Source organism: Petaurus breviceps, unplaced genomic scaffold, assembly GCF_028583685.1.
Source record: "Petaurus breviceps papuanus isolate PSGF00001 unplaced genomic scaffold, PetGlider_PUasm1.0 582, whole genome shotgun sequence".
In the NCBI taxonomy this organism is placed as follows: Eukaryota; Metazoa; Chordata; class Mammalia; order Diprotodontia; family Petauridae; genus Petaurus; species Petaurus breviceps.
The window spans coordinates 9584579-9606412 of record NW_027186390.1 but is presented as its reverse complement, the minus strand read 5'-3'; the positions used below and the strand labels follow the sequence as shown (position 1 = coordinate 9606412).

The window sequence follows — 21834 nt, the reverse complement described above, 5'->3', positions numbered from 1 at the left end:
TTCCTTCCTTCCTTCCTTCCTTCCTTCCTTCCTTCCTTCCTTCCTTCTCCTTGCCTTTTCATGAAGGGTAATGGAGAGGAGCTTATATTTAAAATGAATTGTTATTATAGCATGATATTGTGGAAAGATGACAAGACTAGGCAAGAGTCAGCTGTCAGAGATTAGTGACCTAATCCACCACCTAGCTCTTGGAGAGCTGCAGCAGTGCTGACAAGTTGTTTTTTTTTTAAGACCCTTGGACCCAAGATCATGGTCAATATATGCCCTGTATATATCAGCTCTAATATTTCTACTGTATCTTTGAGAAAAGTGTCCTTACCAGATAATATAGATGGCGAGGATACCTGGTCAGAGTCTATTGAAGTCCCTTTTATTTCAAAGGGGATGACTAAGTAAGACATTACTGAATTAGGAAGGCTGAACTGCTCCCATTTAAAAGGAAGTAGAAGTTTCTTGGAGGCTGTCGGAGCAAATATTACTACTAGCCCCTCTGGGATATTAAAGTAGCCTCTTCGCTTCAGTCCCTGTCCCAGCCTTGTATATACCCCAGACACTATCTTAGACCCTTGGATACTGAGATAAAACATGTCTCATTTCCCTTGCTCTTTTACCCTAGACTCAATCTACCCAATCATGCTATCCTTGGCCCATGGTAATTAACACTTGGTGACCTGGACCAGTAAACTTGAGGTTGTATGACTCTCATCTGGCAATACTGACTTCCTAAAGTCTGGGACAGGGACTAAAGCCAAGAGGCTACTGTAGTATCCCAGAGGGGCTAGTAGTAGTATTTACTCCGACAGCCTTCAAAGAGCTTTTACTCCCTTTTTACTCCCATTTAAGGGAGCAGTTCAGGTTTCCTAATTCAGTAATGTCTTGATTAATCAGCCCCTTTGAAGTAACAGGGACTTCAGTAGTCACTGACCAGGCATCCTCCCCATCTATAATATTAAGTTGCAGCCCTAGCTTAAAGTCAAGGCTTGGTTGCTAACTTGGTTTGTGACCTTATATGAATAATAGATTTTAGAAAATAGGACCCTTGAGATCTATCTAGACTAGTTCCTATATTTTACAGATAACAGAGCTGAATTCTACACAGGTGAAGGTTAAAAACCCTAAACTATTTTGTGATAGACCTGATACTAGAACACAGGGCTCCTGGTGGAAATTTAATTCAATAATCTTTCTACTATGTCACAATAAATCTCTCCAAACCTGAGTTCCCATATCTGTAAAATGAGTTTAGTAACTCTCCTTTTTGGCCTCACAGAATTTTTTTTACAAGGATCAGCTGAGACAATGGGAGTGATGTCTCCTTGATAACTATAAAGGGCTATATAAAATATATGGTGTAGTATTAGTATAATGGATTGAAACCAATAAAGGTATCAATTTCAACCCTACACTAAGCAACATTTCAATAGATCCGGGATTTAATTAATCTAGCTAGTTTTTCAATTGGTACAGACTGCAACCCTTTCACATTTTCCTATCCTATGCAAATCTTGTTTATGTCCTTCCATAGATCTTCTTGGAGGAGCTAGTAAAAGTTTTGAAAGCTCTCCTCTGTAATTTTAATATTTCATGGTTATCAGTGCAGTAATCTGGATGTATGTTTGCTATATCATGCTTTTGGGAGAGGGGTACACAGTTGCTTGTATTTTAACAAAGTGTAGACAAAAGTAACTTTTATATAAAATGCTTAAAACTGAGCATCTTTCCAGTGAAACAAAAAAGAAATTTCAAAATAAATGATGAGAAAAAATGACAAATATTATATACCACCTCCAAATAGGATCCTACAAGTTCTGCTGATTCTCCACTAAGTGCCAGGACTCAAAGGCATTATTAGGAGAAAATTCTACTTTAAAACCTGTTATTTTAAACTGAAAGGGTGTCTGTTAAACATCACAAATAAACATGCCAAAGGAGAAGTCATGTTGTTAAATGCCCACTTAATCAATCCAAACACATCAAACCCATTTTTGCTGATCTGCTAACCCCATTGTCTCCCCATCAACAAAGTAGACAGATATGTGTTGGTAAATAACCAACCATACCTATCCACAGAGATGCAATATAGTCTCACTGTCCAAAATGTAGAGAAGGAAGGGGTGTGGGGGGAAGCTAGAATTCTATATATATTTCTGTGCAGGAGACTAGCACCCTTCAGTTTCCAGCAGTGTGAGAAAAACCTTCTGGTTTTTCCTTCTTTCTCATAGACTATAATGTGTGTTGATTCCCTAAACAGTTTATAAAAGGAAGGAATAAAAATGAATTTGGAACAGAAACTGGAAGCAATTCTTTTCCCTCTGTATTCTTTGTAAGGTATTACTTGTCTTCTCCCCTCCCCCCCTTCCCCCCACAAAAAGATGGATTTTTTCATGGAAAAAAATTGTAAATTATTTTAGTGACTGGCTTACAGTCTTTCTTTCCTCAACTCCTGTCATCATACTAAGATAGTTCAACATACATTTTAATACATTTAAATAGGTTAGGGTCAACTAGATGGCACAGTGGATAGAATACTAGGCCTGAAGTCAAGAAGACTCCTCTTTGTGAGTTCAAATCTTGCCTCAGACACTTACTAGCTGTGTGACCCTGGGCAAAACACTTAACCCTGTTTGCCTTAGTTTCCTCATCTATAAAATAAGCTGGAGAAGGAAATGGCAAACCAGTTTAATATCTCTGCCAATAAAACCCCAAATGGGGTCACATAGAGTTGGACACAACTGAAAAATGACTTAATAACAATAGCCCAACTTCTCAGTTCAATACACTAATTTCCCAAGATCTACTTCTCCACTGCAGTTACACGTGGCGATGGTCATATCCTCGATCTTGTCACCTATTTGATCACCTAATAATGTTCTGTTTCCAAGTTCATGAACTAAAATTCCTTTATCTGATCATAATCTATTTAAATAGTTTCTTCTTGTTCTCTTTTCCAGGTCAGTTGTTTTTGCTATGAGATTCCTTTCATTTTCTTCTATTTTATTTTTTCAGTCTTTTTGACTTTCTTTTAGCATTTCTTGGTGTCTTATGGAGTCATTGGCTTCTATTTGATCCATTTTAATTTTCAGGGATTTTGTTTTTTGGTCAAGGTTTTGTACCTCTTGTTCTGAGCTATTGATTCTCTTTCCAAATCACCTTCCATAACTCTAAATTATTTTCTCATTTTCCCCTCCTTATTTTCTTTCTTTCTTTCATTCATTTCATTTTTAAAAATCATTTAGGCTTGTAAAACAAACAAAAAAACCCCTATTCTTGCTTTACCTCTACAAGGAATTCTTGTTAAATTTATGACCAAACTGTTTTTCTGAGGTTTTGCTTGTAGATGCTTTGAAGTCATTCTTTTCTTCCGGGTTTGTGTCTAGAACATCCCCACCAAAATAACACTCTTTTTCATTTGTTCATTCTTTCAGACTACTTCCTAACTTCAAACTTTATGTTAGGGCTTATTTTAGAGAAGGGCTCAGGGAGGATGTCTGAACTCGGCTTTTGTTATCTCGGTCCCTCTGCTGCTTTCTTGGACTATTGAGTGTTTTTTTTTTTTTATTTCAGTATCTTGGGGACTGATCAGACTGAGAATCTGAAAGGTTTCAATGCTCCCAAAGTGGTCTGATACTGGGCAAAGTCTGATCACTGCCCTCTTGGTCTGAGCCCTGCAAGTTCCTGACCTGGATTTGGGTCTGAGCAACAGACCTTGCCATTTGTAGTTTCAAATATATATAGGGCTTGGCTAGAAAGCTCTGCTTGTTGTGTTTGTCCTTCATTTTCAAAGAAGACCATGATATCAGTGAATCAATGACATGACTTGCAGTTAACTTTGATCTGAGCGAGGGAGGGCTGTGCAAGGTCACCAGCCTCACTTTCTCCTCCAGAGACATCTGGATCCAGTGGCCAGATATTCATCAGGATGACAGGAGATGTCCCAGGATGGAAGATTCTGGCCCTTTTAGTTTTAGTTTTTAGTATATATATATATGTAACATTTTATTTTAAAACTTTGAATTCCAGATTCATTCCCTTCCTCCCTTGTTACCCACCCTTACTGGGAAGATAAGTAATTCAGTATAGGTTGTACATGTGTAGCTATGTAAAACATTTCCACAGTAGATATATTGTAAAAGACTGACTATATTTCCCTCCCTCCTATCCCACCTTTCACTTGTTCTATTATTTACTTTGATCCTGTCCTTTTTCAAAAGTGAATGCTTCCAACTTCCCTCCCCATCAGCCTCCCCTCCTTTCCATCATCCCCCCTCCCCCCTACTCTCTTGTAGCGTGAGATACCCTATTTAGTGTATATGTCATTCCCTCCCTTAAGACAAATTCAATGAGAATAAGGTTGACCTATTCCCTTTTGCCTTCTTGTTCTTCCTCTCCATTGTAACCATTTCCCCTTGCCTCTTCTATATGAGATAGTTTACTCCATTCTGTCTCTCCCCATCTCCTCTCATTATATTCCTCTCTCACCTTTTAATATCACCTTTTCAGTATTATCCATTCCTATTAAATTGGTCCTGGCCCTCTATGTATACCTGTACACATATATACACTCATTCACATATGTATTCACATGCCCATATACCCTCCTATGTAGACATATTATATATATATATATATATATATATATATATACACATTTCTATTCCCTTCAACTATTCTCATACTAAGAAAAGTTTCATAAGTTACAATTATCACTTTTCCATGTAAGAATATAAATAGTTCAACTTTGATAAGTTCCTTATGATTTCTTTTCCCTGTTCATCTTCTTATGCTTCTCTTTCTTCTTGTATTTGAACTTCAAATTTTCTATTCAATTCTGGTTTTTTCATCAAGAATGTTTGAAGGTCCTCTATTTCATTGAATAACCATATTTCACCCTGAAACATTTTTGCTCAGTTTTTCTGAGTAGGTGATTCTTGGTTTTAATCCTAGCTTCTTTGACCTCCAGAATATCATATTCTAAGCCCTTCAGTCCCTTAATGTAGAAGCTGCTAGATCTTGTGTTATCCTGATTGTGTTTCCACAATATTCAAATTGTTTCTTCCTGGCTGCTTGTAATATTTTCTCCTTGATCTGGAAACTCCGGAACCTGGCTATAATATTCCTAGGAGTTTCTTTTTTGGGATCTTTTTCAAGAGGTGATTGGTGAATTCTTTCGATCTCTATTTTGCCTTCTGGCTCAAAAACGTCGGGGCAATTTTCCTTGAGAATTTCTTGAAGGATGATTTCTAGGTTCTTTCTTTAATCATGACTTTCAGGTAGTCCAATAATTTTTAAATTATCTCTCCTGGGTCTATTTTCCAGGTCAGTAGTTTTTCCAGTAAGCTATTTCACAATGCCTTCTATTCTTTCATTTGTTTGAATCTGTTTAACAGCATCTTGATTTCTCATAAAGTCATTACCTTCCATTTGCTCCAATCTAATTCTGAAGGAATGATTTTCTTCAGTGAGCTTTTAATATTCTTTTTCCATCTGGCAAATTCGGTTTTTTAAGGCATTTTTCTCCTCATTGCCTTTTTGAGCCTCTTTTGCCATTTGAGTTAGTCTATTTTTTAAGGTGTTATTTTCTTCAGTCAAGTTGTTGACTCTCATTTCATAATTTTCTTGCATCATTCTTATTTCTCTTCCCAATTTTTCCTCCACTTCTCTTATTTGGTTTTCAAAATCCTTTATAAGCTCCTCTATGGCCTGTAACCAACTCATATTTTTTTGGAAGCTTTTGGTGCAGGAGTTCTGACTTAGGTGTCTTCCTCCTGTTCCATGCTTTGATCCTTTTTGTCCCTAGAATAGGAGGGTAAAGTTGGGTTGCTTTGTTTGCTTTGCTTCCTTTGCCTGGTCATGTTGCCACTCAATTACTTGATTTTGGGGCTTTTTTTTGCCACAGTAGGACTCTGATACCAGACAGGGGAGCTTCGTCCCAATCGCTGGGATTTTCTCAGTTGCTGAAGGTATTAGTTGGGTGCACTCTCTGAAGCCTCTACATACTCTGGTAAGCTGGTTGCACACCCAGGACTTCCACCCTAGACCGCAATCCAGATCCAAGCTGGTTAAAGCAAGAGTTATTACCCCTCAGACTGCTCACTTAGTCCCCCTACAATCTGCAGGCCAGGAGCTGAAGCTGCCATGTGGCTGTGGCTGCATGGTGGCTATGCTTCAGCAGCTTCTTGCCCTGGGGGCAATGGCTGACTGCACTTCCAAACTACTGGATCACAAATCCACACTTCACTAACCTCTCACTTTGTCCTTAGTATCTATGTGTTGATAATTCTGGAAACCATTACAGCTGCTGGTGATCTGAAATCCCTCCAACTGACCGGTTAGGCTTGCCCTGAGGCTAAAACCTCCTGCTTCAGTGGGGCTGTGGTAGGTTCCCAGAGCGCTAGTTGGCACCCGTTCCTGCAATCTGAACAAAGTCAAGGACCTATTTTTGCCCTGCTGAACAGCCTTGCTTTTTTTTCATTTGCCATGTGCTGGAATGCTCCATCCCTGTGGCCCAGCAATCACATACCTACCAGTTATCTCCCTCTGCTCACCATGGCAGAAAATGTGACTTGCTTTCCTTAGATTTTGTTTTGTTTTCTGAATTTCTTAATGAGAATGTAGCCTGGTGCATTTTGTAGATCTTTGTACATAAGTATGTTGGCAGGGAGGGGGCTAAGCTATACTTTAAAAAAAATTATTTATTTTTAGTTTTCAACATTCACTCTCATAAGATTTTCAGTTTCAAATTTCCTCCCACTCCTCCTCCCCCCACGCCGAGAAAGTATGCAATCTGATATAGGCTGTACTCATGCATTCATATTAAACATGTTTTCACATCAGTCATGATGTAAAGAATTAGAACTAATGGAAGGAACCATGAAAAAGAAGGAACAAAACAAAACAAAACAAAACAAAAGGAGAGCCAATAGTGTGTTTCCATCTGCATTCAGGCTCCAAAGTTCTTTCTCTGAATGTGGATATAAGCTATACTTCTTCCTGCTACCTCTGCCATCTTGGTTCTGTCTCAGGTATTTTATCGACTTGAACATTTTGTCAAGTTTGTCCCAGACCTCCACCTGATCTTAGTTAATTTTCAAAATGAATCTCTATTTCCATCAAGATTGGGGAGAACTTTTTTCCTACGTATTTTTTTAATCTTATTCGAAATTAATCCTACAGCTAGCTTTTAAACTCCGCCCCTCCAACTTCAATCAAATTAGGAGTAGCTTCCTCGTTCTCTTCTTCATCTATAGATACTGGTGGATCCTTTACAAATGTAGTTATATAGAACTTTGCTATTTTGATGATTTTTTGTGTTCAAAATGTCCTCATTGGCTTGATTATTCCTTCAATCTGATTCATTTTGTATTTTATAAATATGTCCAACTCTTTTCAGTTACTCTTTTTCTGAGGGCTAATTGTTTTCTTGAGACAACTAGGTAGGGAAACTGTGGCCTCCAGGCCACATGTGGCTTTCTAGGTCCTTAGGTGCAGTCTTTACTGAGTCCAAGTTTTAAAGAAGAAATCCTGGAGGCTGTCCTTTTATCTTTGCACTAACTAGGAAGAAAAGGTTTACTAAGAAAATAGTGTAAGCAAAAATATTGGAGAAGATGAATAGGGATGATCTGTAGTTATCTGAAAGCGAAAAAGAAAGGGTGTTTTAGTCAGAAAATAATGGAGAGGGAAGGCACAAGCCGAGAATGGTATCTTGTGGGTCAGAGGCTGCCATGGCAAGCACAGTGGGCAACCAAGAGCTAATGGAAGTGGTATGAAGTAGTGGGACAACACTGAAGCAGATGGCCATAGAAGCCTCACCAAATCTTGTGCATTTAGGAAAGAGCCAATAGACTGGGTCCAGGTGCACTGGCTTAGCAATGGGAAAGTTCAGTAAGGATAAAGAGTAGGTATAAAAGCTCACGTGTGTCACATAATTATAAGGGGGATTGTCCAATTACCACAAATATAAAGTGTCAATGTTTATATATTTCCTGAAAGACTCATGGATTTAGAGCTGGGAGAGACCTTAAAAATCATGTAATTGAACTCATTCATTTTTACATATAAGGATACAGAGGACTGGTGAAAGGAAGTTACAGCACCCAATTTCCCCAAGGACTTTCAAATACAGTGTTTAACTGAAAATAAGTTTCCCTCTAACAGTGGCATTCTAAAGGACAGGCAGGTTGTAGTGGGTGTCAGTAACATAAATTTGTACAGACTAAGCAGGTACCTTTCATTCACATGTTCTGAATTAACCTAATGCATGAGGGTTAAAAGAATCAAGGAGGACTGGGAAGTGTGAAATCAGGATAAAATGGTTATCAACATGGATGTTAAAGTCACAAGAATGGACTGGAGAAACTCTTTCATTACTTTTTAGTGAGGACATCTTCAATGCATCCAGAAGAGGTCAATTAGCACAGTGAAAAGGCTGAATGCCTGGTGAAGGGAAATAGAGAAGACTTGAAGGTTGAGGGGAATATGGTAATTGTCTTTAAAGTATCTGAAAATGAAAGACCTATTTTTCTTGGCTTCTGAAGGCAGTTAATAGAAGCAATCCACGGAAGTTTAGGAGAGGCTGATTTAAGAATACCATAAGGAAAACACTTCCCTAACAATTAGGACAGCCCCAGAATTGGATGGGCTGCCTTAGGATGTAGTGGTGTATCTTTTCTTGGAAATCTACAAGCAAAGGCTGGATACCACTTGGAGATCTTGTAGAAAGGATTTTTGTTCATTTAAAAACTTATATGTGCGTGTGTTTTCAAATAACAAAAATCTGCCTCCTCTCTCTGCCTCTCCAATTCCTCTCCCTCCCACCCAACCCCATTGAGAACCAAAGGAAAACAAAACCTGTTACAAACGTATATAGCCAAGTAAAAAATTCCTGCACTGCCCATGGCCAAAAAAAAATTATGTCTCATTCTTCACTCTGAGACCTTCACCTCTTTATCAGGAGGTGAGTACCATGTTTCCTCATTAGTGCTCTGGAACTGTGGTTGATCATTATTCCTAAATCTTCCAAAGTTGTTGGTCTTTACCATATTGTTCTAGTTGCATTCACTTCACTCAGCATCTGTTCATAAAAGTTTCCCCAGATTTCTCAAAACCATCTCCTTCATCACATGTTACAGCTCAATAGCATTCCATCACATTTATCTACCATAAGTTGTTCATCTGTTCCCCAATTTAGGGACATCTTATCAGATTTACATTCTTTGCCATCTCAAAATGAGCTATACTTTTGTATATCCTTACTTATTTTGCTTAAGACTAATCCCTCCCTTAATCTACCTTCTTCTAATTCCCTCTTCTGTACTTTCCTATTTCCCCAATGAATGAAATGTATTTCTGTACCCTACCGTGTGTGAATTCTGCCTTCTTTTGACCAGTTCAGATGAGAGTGAGGTTCAAGTATTAGTTACCCCTTCCCCAAATTCCTTCTTTGTAAAGATGTCTACTTGTGTATTATATAAGATTATATATTTCACCTTAACCTTACTTCCTCCCTGCCCATTCTCCTCCTCACCCATGCTTCTTATTCTCTCTTAAGATCAAGTCATAAAAGAACCATTCTCAGTTCTTGTTTAACTAGAATTTTTCTATGCACCCTAATGATGAAAGGACTCAGAGCGGACAAATGTATTATCTCCTCATATTTGAATGTAAGCAATTTATCTTTGATTAGTTCATTTATGTTTACCTTTTTGTCTCTTTTAACTCTCATGTTTGAACTTCAAAATTTCAATGTAGTTGGGGTCTTTTCATCAGGAATAATTAGAAATTTTCTATTTCATTAAATGTCCATTTTCCCCCTGCAGGATTATACTTATTTTGCTGGGTAAATTATTCTTCGCTATAAACCTGTTTCTTTTACTTCTGTAATATAGTCCAAGCTCTTTGCTCTGTAAGAGTTGTGGCTGCGAAATTATGTGTGATCCTGACTGTGGCTCCTTGGTACTTGAATTCTTTCTTTTTGGCAGTTTGCAATATTTTTTTCTTAGATCTGGAAGCTCTGGATTTTGGCTACAACATTTCTGGAAGGTTTTTTTTTTTTTCTCCAGGAGGTGACCAGTGGATTGTATTTCTTTACCCTCCGGTTTTAGGGGATCTAGGCAGTTTTCTTTTAAGATTTCTTGAAACATGATATCTAGTTCTTTTTTTTTTATCACAGTATTCATGTTGTCCAATGTTTTAAAATTATGTTCTCCTCTGCTTTCCAAGTTAGTTGTTTTTGTTATGCGATACCTCATATTTCCTATTTTCCCAGGCTTTTGACTTTGTTTTAGTATTTCTTATTGTCTCATTGTTATTGGCTTCCATTTGGTTCATTCCATTTTCAGGAAGTTTGTTGCTTCTTGGGCAAGGTCATGTGCCAAGTACTTAATTCTCTTTCTAGTTCTTCCTTAGCTCCCATTTCTTTTCCATTTTCCACCTCTAATCCTCTCATTTATAAAAAAAATTTTGGAACTCTTTAAAAAAACTTTTGCTTCATCTCTTCCAGGAATTCTGGTTGAAGTTGTGCCCCAGCTATATTTTTCTTTGAGGTTTTGCTTGTAAATGGCTTGGAGTAATTCTTTTCTGGATTTTTTTTTTTGTCTTGAGCATACTTGTCACCATATTTTTTTTTTTTGTGGAGGGATTTTTTTTCTTGTTCATTCTTCTAGCCTACTTCTTCTGCACTGTACATGTTAGATTTAGTTCCTGCATACTTCTGGACTGGTCTTGTTGCTGCCTTCTTGCAATATTGAATATTATGTTATTACAGGATCTCACAGACAACTGAGGCTGGGGGTCTGTAAAACTTTCAGTGTTCCCAAAGTGGTCTGATTCAAGACAGTCTGTTCACTGCTCTTCTGGTCTAAGCTTTGTAAGTTCCTGACCTGGCTTTGAGTCTGACCATGGTAGACTGCTGTTAGACTTGGCCACCTTTGGTCAGGTAGGAAGCTCTGCTGCTTCTGAGGAACAGAATTGTAGGCTCCCCTTTGTTCTGTGATTTCTGCCCTGGTTACAACTCTCCTGGCTTCATATTGGGCTAGAAGTTGGAATCAAAAACCTGCTCTGCTCCTGGGGTTAGTCAGAACTGCTGTTTCTTGCTTTTGAACTTGTTCCTCTTGGCCTAGGGCCTGTAGTTGTTCCACAGAATGCCAGCTCAGGGGACAAGCCTCATTAAACAGTATGCCTTGGATTTGTGACCCAGAACTGGGTAATTATAGACAATTGCTATTTGGCACCTGTTCTTGAACCCTGTGGTGCTCCAGCATATATTGGAGACTTCCTCTGGTCCTGGCGCACAGCCTCTCTGTGTGCTGGAGTTCTCACAGCTGCCCACAGCTCTACCTGTCCCCAGTGTCCACAGCTCCATCTCCTGATGATGGAAAAATGACTCATTATGACTTTTTCTTGGATTTTCCCATTAGGGTTCAATCTGGTACATTTTCTAGATATGTCTGGAGGAGTTTTGTGAAGAGGGGCAGCTTGTTGCACCAATCTTTGTTACTCTGTCATCTTGGCTTTACCTCTCTCAATTCCTGTTCATTTATGGGATGGATCAGATGTCCTGAGGTCCCTTCAATTCTGAGACTCTATAATTCAGATAAAATTGTCTATGGACGCTTTCTAGAGGCTGTGTTCACACATCTAGTCTTTATCCTGTAGTAAATGCAAACAGATAGCTGGACAGAAGGCAACAACATCTTTCAGGTACCTTATTCATACAACACCAAATTCAAGTAGGATGATGGTGAGCATCACGTAATAAATAAGGTAATAGTTATTAACCACAAAGATGAGCTTTCCTTTTATTCTCTTTATTACACTGTGAATAACTGTAGCTAAATTAATTTCTTTTTTTGTAACATCACTTTCTCCTTTTATTCTTATGTTAGATGGCTGGACAGAAATATGAAACCATCAATGAAGGAAAACTTGGTTACTGAAGAGCTGTTAGTATTTGGCCCTATTGAATCAGTCACTACTCTGGGACGACAAAGTGCTCTAATTATATATGAGGACATTATTTCGGCTTGTAGAGCAGTGTCTGCTTTTCCTGCTAACAATGAAGGTAGAAGGCTACAGTGCTGCTGGTACCATAAATTCATGGCGAAATATAAGACATGTAAACAATTACAGAAAACACCTTTACTGCAGCTCTAAAGATCATTTAGTAGAATAATGTGGGTCCACAGCAAAATATAGTTATCAGAACAGTAGTTTAATAATGGCAAAAGGCACATTGGTTTTAGTCCATGTATATTAAACAAGAGGAAATTAATTATGGCTTCAAAAATGTTTGATCTTTATTTTCAAAACCATCAGAGTTTTGACTTTCTATTCATGAAGTTTACAAGAGCATTTAGGCAGTCCTCAGAGACCCATCTTTCACGAAGTACAGCACATTCTTCAACATTAATTCTGTGTAATGTCTCTTTTTCAAAACTTCGAATCAACTGTTTTGAAACCATCATAGTCTGTAGAAAAATGAAAGCAAAAGTATGATAAATATAAGATTATTTCATCCTTCGCTCATTCATTCAAGGAAAAAAATTACTTGTTGAGTACCTATTATGTGCAAGGTCCTGGGTCAAATGCTATGAAGGGTATAAAGAAATACCAGATTTGGTCATTTCGTGGTCTATGCCCCCAAAGACCTTGTGATCTCATTAGGGATATCACACATGTGGATATGTGTGTATGTGCATATACATACATACATTATATATATTGTATATATACATATACATACAAACAAAAATAAAAAATTACTGTCACAAAAAGTGTGTTTTAAATGCTATTTTAGAGTTGCTTGTTTTTTTCCCCCCACCATATTCTCTAATACCTCATTCTATAAAACCTTTAGGTACAAGGTTGTGTAAATGCACAAGTGATTTAGCTACCATATTAAAGAAGCAGGTGATAACAGTTAAATCAACAAGGCTGTCACTTTAGGTAGCTACATTATCTGCTTAGAAGTCACCAGTGGAAGCCCGTTTGTCTCTTGTTCACTTTTTCATAGGGTATGCCTGCTTGCCTCCACGTATTATCTCTATGGCCTTCCCCCAATTCTATTTATGATAAATCAATGGGGCTGAACAGCCTGAGAAGCCCTGTATCACATTCCTGCTCCTGCCTATATTCATGCACACATAACACCTCATTGATTTTTTAAGACTCCAAGGTTACTGATGGAAAAATTCAAATCTATTAATTGCCTTGCAAGTGACTCAAAGTAAACATAGTTTTCTTCATTTTGCTGAATTGGAGTAAGTTTGCTAGAAGCTAAGGTGGAGAAGGGAAGGAAAAGTATTTTTTTTTTTAACTCAGACTTCACCTAGTAGCAAATAAGTATAAACAAAGGGACTGCTTATCTGGAATGAGCAAGTAAACTATATGAATGTAATGGATTGCTATTATGCCATAAGAAAAAAGAGAAAAGATTTTAGAGAAACTTGAGAAGATCTGTATGAACTGATGAGAGCAACTGAACAAAACCAGGAAGACAATTTGTACAATGATCATCAACAATAGAAAGAAAAATAACTTTGAAAGATTTAAGAACTCTGATCAATATAATGATCAATCATGATTCTAGAGGACTGATGATGAAGCATGTTACCCATGTCCTGACAGAGAGGTGACAGACCCAGCATATGCAGACACCTATGTTTTGGATGTGGACAATGACTGAATTTGTTTTTTTTGACTACATATACTTTTTTTTAATATTTTTTTTTTTTTAAATAAGGAAATTAAGAGGGAGAGAAAACAGATTTTTTTAATTGAAAAAAAATAGTTAAAAATTTTAAAATTACCAAATGGCCAGCAAAATGAATGAACAAAAAATCTTAGTCAATGTACTACAAAGTAAAATTCACTTTTTACTTCTCACAATATCTAAAATGATATGCTATGTGATCTTCTTTCCTAAGAAGAAATTTCACTCTATTCTAGAAAAATAGTTATGCATAGCATTACATGGCATGTGGAGGCCCTTTAAACCAAATTGTTTTTTTAAAGTGGAAATTGACTTTAGAGCTGTGGCATTAAGACTGGTAGTGTTACAAACAGAGTAACTCTCTACTCCCTTTAATTCCCCCTCTCCATTACTGGTCACTAAAATATCAAATATCAATTGCATGTTTTATGTAAGGAAAATAAAATGTTTCATATTTTGCTTGAGATGTTTCTCACCCTAAGAGCTTCTAACTATCAAAAGACTATGATTTTAGGTTTTCTGAAAAATATAAGTCATTGGTTTCAAAATTTAATACAGTATTTGAATTACCAAAGATAGAACTTTCAAAGGCAAATATTATATATCAAGTTTTCTAAAATTAAAAAGTATAGAAACCAAGATGCCATTCCAAGTCCTATCTTCTTACTTATTTCTTTAAAGCAAATTTCTTCCTATTTTGGAATGTTATTTCCATAGATTTATGTGGGTGAAAACATGAACACTTACCTTTGGGGGCAGCTGTGAGTATGCCTTCAACCTGGTCCAAACTTCTTTCTGAAAAGTGCTGTCAGGAAAAACCTCAGTAACAAGTCCTCGAGCACAAGCCTCTTGGGCTGTCAATTTCCTTCCAAAAATAAGCATCTCAGCTGCCTAAATTGAAGACCAAAGTGAAGATATTAGCTTGATGAAATAAACATAAGGTATCTGGTAATCTAGGGCTGATCTATCCTCTGTGGGAACTGGGGCATTTGTGGACATTTGCTTCATGTAATCTGCACCTCTTGGGAAAGAGAGATATGGGTGAGAAGCAGGGATGGGCAGATACTAAGCTTGATCTTCTGCATGCCTAGTTTCTATCCCCCAAAATCTCACAAAAATGTCAATAGCTCTCAGAAGCCCCTCCCCACAAAGGGGAAAAACCCTTGTGTATGGGGGAGGGAGCAAGGATGTGATTACTTCTGGGTAGCATAGTTATTAACAGTAATACAGCTCTATTATGGAACTGCCCTTGTAAAACTTACATAACCACTTATGTGACCATGGGCCATTTTTTGGACACCAAGTCCTTTTTGTTCTGTTCCTATATGACATCTGGCTGGGACTGATTGCCACCTAGGACCAGCCTTGTAAGTAAGCTTCCTCAATAAAACCTATTTACTACCATGCTGTCATAGACTGTCTCTTCCTTCAGCATCTCAGTTCCTTCTTTTTTTTTTTCAAATGCTTTATTAACTCCTGCTTTACATCATTCATTTCTGCCAGATTTTGAGTTACAAATTTTTTCCCCGTTCTTCCCCTCCCCTCCCCCCCCAAATAGCAGTCCCACAGGATATCCCCTCCTCCAATCTGCTCTCTCCCATATCTTTCTCCCATACCCCCTTCAACTTTTCCAGTAGGGAATGGTGGATCTCTATGCCCCATTGCCTATATATCTTATTTCCCAATTACGTGTAAAATAGTATTAATAATTGTATTTACATATTTTTAAACATTTGATTTTTAAACTTTGAATTCCAGATTCATTCCCTTCCTCCCTTGTCAACCACCCTTACTGGGAAGATCAGCAGATCAATATAGGTTGTACATGTGTGGCTAATGCAAAACATTACCATAGTATGTATATTGTATCCTATCCCACCTCCCACTTGTTCTATTCTCTACTTTGATCCCATCCCTTTTCAGAAGTGGGTGCTTCCAACTTCCCTCCCCACCCAGCCTGTCCTCCCTTCCATCCCCCCTCTCATCCCCTTCCCCCCTACTCTCTTGTAGGGTGAGATACCCTATTTAGTGTGTATGTCATTCACTCCCTAAACCAAATTCAATGAGAATAAGGTTTTGCCTTTTTGCCTTCCTGTTCTTCCCCTCCATTGTAACCATTTTCCCTTGCCTCTTCAATATGAGAGTTTACCCCATTCTGTCTCTCCCCATTTCCTCTCATTATATTCCTCTCTCACCTCTTAATTTCACCTTTTAAATATCATCCCTTTTTATTAAATTGGTCCTGTGCCCTCTGTCTATGTATACCTGTAAACATATGTGCACACATTTACATATGTATTCATATGCCATATACCCTCCTAATATAGACATATATATATTTCTATTCCCTTCAACTATTTTCATACTGAGAAAAGTTTCATAAGTTATAATTATTGTTTTTCCATGGAGGAATGTAAATAGTTCAACTATGATAAGTTCCTTATGATTTCTTTTCCCTGTTTACCTCTCATGCCTCTCTTACTTTTTGTATCTGAATGTCAAATTTTCTATTCAACTCTGGTTTTTTCAGCAAGAATGCTTGAAAGTCCTCTATTCCCTGAATGACCACATTTTCCCCTGAAATATGATACTCGGTTTTGCTGGGTAGGTGATTCTTGGTTTTAATCCCAGCTCCTTTGCCCTCCAGAATATCATATTCCAGCCCTTCCATCCCTCAGTGTAGAAGCTGCCAGATCCTGGGTTATCCTGATTGTTTCTCCACAATATTCAAATTGTTTCTTCCTGGCTGCTTATAATATTCTCTCCTTGATCTGGGAATTCTGGAACCTGGCTATAATATTCCTAGGAGTTTTCTTTTGGGGATCTTTTTCAGGAGGTGGTCAGCGGATTCTTTCAACCTCTATTTTGCCCTCTGGTTCTAAAACATCAGGGCAGTTTTCCTTGAGAATTTCTTGGAGGATGATTTCTAGGTTCTTTCTTTGATCATGGCTTTCAGGTAGTCCAATAATTTTTAAATTCTCTCTCCTGGATCTATTTTCCAAGTCAGTGGTCTTTCCAATGAGATATTTCACCTTGCCTTCTATTTTTTCATTTGTTTGGATCTGTTTAATAATATCTTGATTTCTCATAAAGTCAATAGCTTCCATTTCTCTAATATAATTCTGAAGGAATGATTCTCTTCAGTGAGTTTTTGATATTCTTTTTACATCTGGCAAATTTGCCTTTTTAAGGCATTTTTCTCCTCATTGCCTTTTTGAGCCTCTTTTGCCATTTGAGTTAGTCTATTTTTTAAGGTGATTTTCCTCAGTCAGGCTGTTGACTCTCATTTTGTAATTTTCTTGCATCGTTCTCATTTCTCTTCCCAATTTTTCCTCCATTTCTCTTATTTGCTTCTTAAGGTCCTCTATGGCCTGTAACCAGCTTGTATTTTTCTTGGAAGCTTTTGGTGCAGGAGTTCTGACTTCACTGTCTTCCTCTTGTTCTATACTTTGTTCCTTTTTGTCCCCAAAATAGGAGTCTAATGTTGGATTGCTTTGCTTGGTTTGTTTCCTTTGCCTGCTCATTTTGCCACTCAATTACTTGACTTTTGGGCTTTTTGCCACAGTAGGACTCTGCTACCAGACAGGGGAGCTTCGTACCAAATGCTGAGGTTTTCTCAGCTGCTGAAGGTATTAGCTGGGTGCCATCTTTGAAGCCTCCACATGATCTGGCAAGCTGGTCACACACCCCAGGACCTTCACCCTAGATAGCAATCCAGATCCAAGCAGGTTAAAGCAAGAGCAATTACCCCTAAGACTGGTCACTTGGTCCCCCTACACTCTGAAGGGCAGGAGCTGAAGCTGCCACGTGGCAGATGCATGGTTGCAGCTCCTCAGAGCCTTTTCGCCCCTGGGGGCAAAGGCTAACTGCACTCTGGAACTACTGGATCCCAAAATCCACACTGCACTGACCTCTCACTTTGTCCTTAGCATCTATGTGTTGATAATTCCATAAATAGCCACCGCTGCTGGTGATCTGGAGTCCCTCCAGCCGCGGCTGATCAGGCCCACCCTGGGGCTAAAACCTCTGGCTCCCATGGGGCTGGGCTTGGCTCCCAGAGCTCTGTGCTGGCTGATTCCTGCCGGCCTACCAGGCTGTCCTCAGCAGTAGGTTAGCTTCTTTGTGTCATTTTGTAGGTTCTGTAGCTCCAAAGTTTGTTCAGAGTGCCCTTTTACATGAATTGGGGGAGTGGAAGCTGGAGTCCCGCAAAGTCCTGTTTCTACTTTGTCATCTTGACTCTGCTCCTCAGTTCCTTCTTCTTATGGTGGGACTGTCCTTCTAGATGGTATGCTCCCTGATAACCTGGGAATTCTGTCCCTAGGGTCAGCCTACTTGATCAGTTTGTCTGGTCTATGGAGTAGATAGTGAGACTCTGATTAACTGTGAAGAACAAATAAGTAAGAGGTCAACTCAAATTCAGTGAGTTTTCATTCCTGCCCATAAACCAATCTTTCTTCCAGTTAAGTAACATACTCTCTCCACAGGTTGACAGGCAAATGCCCACATTCCCAAGGAATTAGTTCTGTACAACTCTTCAGAATATATGGTGTTCTTTTACACTTGACACAATTAACAAATTTTTTTTTAAAAAGGTGGTATGTAACATATCGGCCTTATTCTTCCTGTGCCATCCATCAAGATTTCAATGCTTTTACCTTGACTGGACCCATTATCTTGGGAAAGGTATAAGAGGAGCATGCCTCTGGACTCTGGCCCAGTTCAGTAAATGGTGTGTGAAATGTTGCCTGTTAAAACAAACAAAAACACTCTTGTGATTTTTCAGTTTGCTTTATCTATCTATCTATCTATCTATCTATCTATCTATCTATCTATCTATCTATCTATCTGATTTTATTTTGGGGGGACCAAGTCTCCCTTGCCTAGACTGAGAAGTGCAATTGCCTTGCTCCCACTGCTGACTGGCACCAACCCCTTTTGACCTGTTTCTGACATGGGCTGGTTTGTTCCTCCTTAGGCAGCCTGGTGACCCCCTGCTTCCTGGAGAGGGAGAGGGGAGCTTTAATAGCACTGGTGCCAGACTTATTATGGACACCTAATTAGTTTTAGCCCTATACAGTTCAGAACTCCTGAATTCAAGAGAACCACCAGCTGCAGTGTTTCCAATAGAAGGGATTAGAGGTGTGTGCCACCACCACACCCAGTTTGGTTTTAAAGGAAAACCAGTTAGTTTTAAAGGGTTTTAGTTAACTTGAAAATTGCTTAAAGTATGGACACTCTGAGATTTTCTTCAGGTCTTGAATTTTTCTGTGCTTCACAAAGAATAAAAGTCTTTATGAATTTCAGATAGAAGGGAATTAATTGATAATAACTATAGTCTAAATTGAATAATTAGATTGCATTCAGCTTTTGATTTAAATTGTGATTAGATACATGGGCTGAGTTTTTCCCTCAGTATTTTTCAAAGGTGATTATAAAATTTATAGCTGACAGTGAGCAAGCAAGAAATCAAGAGCACTTTAAATTTTCCTCATTCATTTTTCAGATGAAATCTTACCTTTAAAAATGCTCTCTGATTAAATAAAGCAGACAAAATTGCAAATAGAGGGATATAAACAGAATATCTCAGCTATGGTTATGGAAGGATCAGTAATAGATACCAATTAGATAGATACTAGTGTTAAAATAGTAAAAAGATATATATGGGGCACACATTGGAGAAGAACTTGGCTTCAAAGACTGATTTTTATGTATTTACTGTGATAGAAATATTTTTTAGTATGTAGGAAAGACAGGGAAATATGCCTTTTGCTTACATGGAGGGAAAGGAGAATCTTAGAATCATAGTTTCTGAGATAGAACAAACTAAACAAAGACTGGTGGAAGCTTTGACAGAAATAGGGAAGACTGTAAGAAGGGTTTTGAAGGAAAGAGAAAGAGTGTGGACAAAGAAAAGAAGAGGGTCCAAGGCAGACTCTTGAAGAATAGTCATAGTAAGAAGGCATGATATGGATGATGAGTCAGCAAAAGAGACCTGTCAGATGAGTAGAAAGAGAACCAGGAGATAGTAGTGTTATGAAGACCCAAATAAGAAAAGAGTTCTAGGTGGAGAAAGTGATCAACAGCATCAAAGTGTTAAGAAGTCAAGAAGGGTAAGCACTGAGAAAAGATTTTCAAATTTGTCAATTAATAGATATTTGATAACTTTGGAAAGAGCAATTTTAGTTGAGTGATGAAAAAATGGAAGTCATATTGCAAAGCACTGAGGAATGAGAGGAAGTAGAGACAATGTAAACATAAACAGTTTTTTTTTTCTAGGAGCTAAATTGAGAAAAGGAGTAGTAATATAGGAAGTGGATTACTACTGTGTGGAATAGAATTTTTTAGGGATGAGGAGACTTAGGCATGTTTGAAGGCAGTAGGGAAGGAACCAGTAGTAGATAGGGAAGGGTTAAGATTAGAGAATAAGACTTTCAGTCCTATGGATTATGAGTTTATGATAAAACAAGAGATAGAAAGGATCACAAGAAAATGGATGATTTTGATTACATGAAATTAAAAAGTTTTTGCACAAACAAAATTAATGCAGCCAAGATCAGAAGGAAAGCAGAAAACTAGAGGGAAATTTTTACAGCTGATTTCTCCAATAAAGGTGTCATTTCTTAAATATATAGGGAACTGATTCAAATTTACAAAAATAAAAGCCATTCCCCAAGTGACAAATTGGTCAACGGAAATGAAGAGGCAGTTTTCAGAAGAAGAAATCAAGGTTATCAACAGTCATATGTAAAAATGTTATAAATTGCTACTGATTAGAGAAATGCACATTAAAACAACCCTGAGGTACCACATTACACCTATCATATTGGCTAACATGACAAAACAGGAAAATGACAAATGCTGGGAAGGGATATCGAAAAATAGGTATACTAACACTCTATTGGTTGAATTGTGAACTGGTCTAACCATTCTGAAGAGCAATTTGGAACTATGCCAAAAAGACTATAAAATTGTGCATACTCTTTTGACCCAACAATACCACTATTAGGTCTATATCCTAAAGAGATTAAAAATAGAAAAAATGAAAAGGACCTATATATACAAATATATTTATAGTAGCTCTTTTTGTGGTGGCAGAGAATTGGCAATTAAGGAGATGCCCATCAATTGGGGAATGACTGAAAAAATTATGATATTTGACTGTGATGGAATACTATTGTGCTATAAGAAATGACAATCAGGATGGTTTCAGAAAAATCTGGGAAGACTTATGAACTAATGCAAAGTGAAGTGAGCAGGACCGGTAAAACATTTTAAATAGTAACACTAATGTTGTATGATGATCAACTGTGAAAGACTTAGCTATTCTAATTAAGACAATGGACTACAATAAATCTAAAAGAGTCGTGACAAAAATGCTATCCACCTTCAGAGAGAGAGAGAGAACTGATGAATTATGAATTCAGATTGAAGCATCCTTTTTTTCTTTTACTAAATCATTTTATGTACAACAATACAGAATATTTACAATATAATACTGATTCCAAAATAAAAATAAGTATACTGGTAATACTGAAAAAAGAGAACACTCTTGACCTGACACAGAAAAGAAGGGTAGGTACCAGGTGATATCTCATGCCATCACTTTTGTAGACCAAACTATCTGGGGTGATGGTTTCATTATCAATTTATGACATCTCTCTCCTTGAATAGATGACAAAGTTTCTCATCATCTTACAAGAAGACAAAACACTATCATATAGCTGGGTCACTAGGTCTGAAGAACACCCCTGGCTTTGTCTGTTTCCTTTTGCAACATGGCTAATTTGGAAATGTTTTGCATGATTTCATATGTATAACTGATATCAAATTGCTTGCCTTCTCAAGGAAGGGTTAGGACCAGGAGGGAAGGAGAGAATTTAGAACTCAAAAAAATTTTTTTTAAAAAGAAATGTTAAAATTTTTTACATTGGGAAGCATTTAATGAAATAAATTTTTTAAAAGAAAAGAAAAATGCTATCCATCTCCAGAGAGAGAACTGATGAAATGAGCACAGACTGAAACATACATTTTTCCACTTCCTTTACTTTTTTTTTTTTGGCAATATAGCTAATACAGAAATGTGTTTTAAATGAAAGAAAAAAGATTAAAGAATGAGAGGGGAAGAT

The 21834-nt window shown here is 37.7% G+C and overlaps 2 protein-coding genes across 6 annotated transcripts in view; one reads left to right on the top strand and one right to left on the bottom strand.

Moving 5' to 3' along the window:
- The window catches only part of LOC138173533 (testis expressed protein 56-like), a 31698-nt gene extending 19435 nt beyond the window's left edge, over nucleotides 1-12263 (top strand). Inside the window, exon 3 of the mRNA XM_069103561.1 lies at nucleotides 11883-12263. Coding sequence (XP_068959662.1) covers nucleotides 11883-12150 — 268 coding nt within the window. The 3' untranslated portion in view covers nucleotides 12151-12263. The remainder of the gene's footprint in view (nucleotides 1-11882) is intronic.
- The window catches only part of ECI2 (enoyl-CoA delta isomerase 2), a 58984-nt gene continuing 49339 nt past the window's right edge, over nucleotides 12190-21834 (bottom strand). For 4 of the 5 annotated variants that reach the window (XM_069103558.1, XM_069103560.1, XM_069103556.1 and 1 more), the window contains 3 exons: nucleotides 18364-18453; nucleotides 14456-14599; nucleotides 12190-12464 (listed from right to left, as the gene is read on the bottom strand). In XM_069103558.1, coding sequence (XP_068959659.1) covers nucleotides 12309-12464; nucleotides 14456-14599; nucleotides 18364-18453 — 390 coding nt within the window. In that variant the 3' untranslated portion in view covers nucleotides 12190-12308. The remainder of the gene's footprint in view (nucleotides 12465-14455; nucleotides 14600-18363; nucleotides 18454-21834) is intronic. The other variant, XM_069103557.1, reaches the window with a different exon arrangement.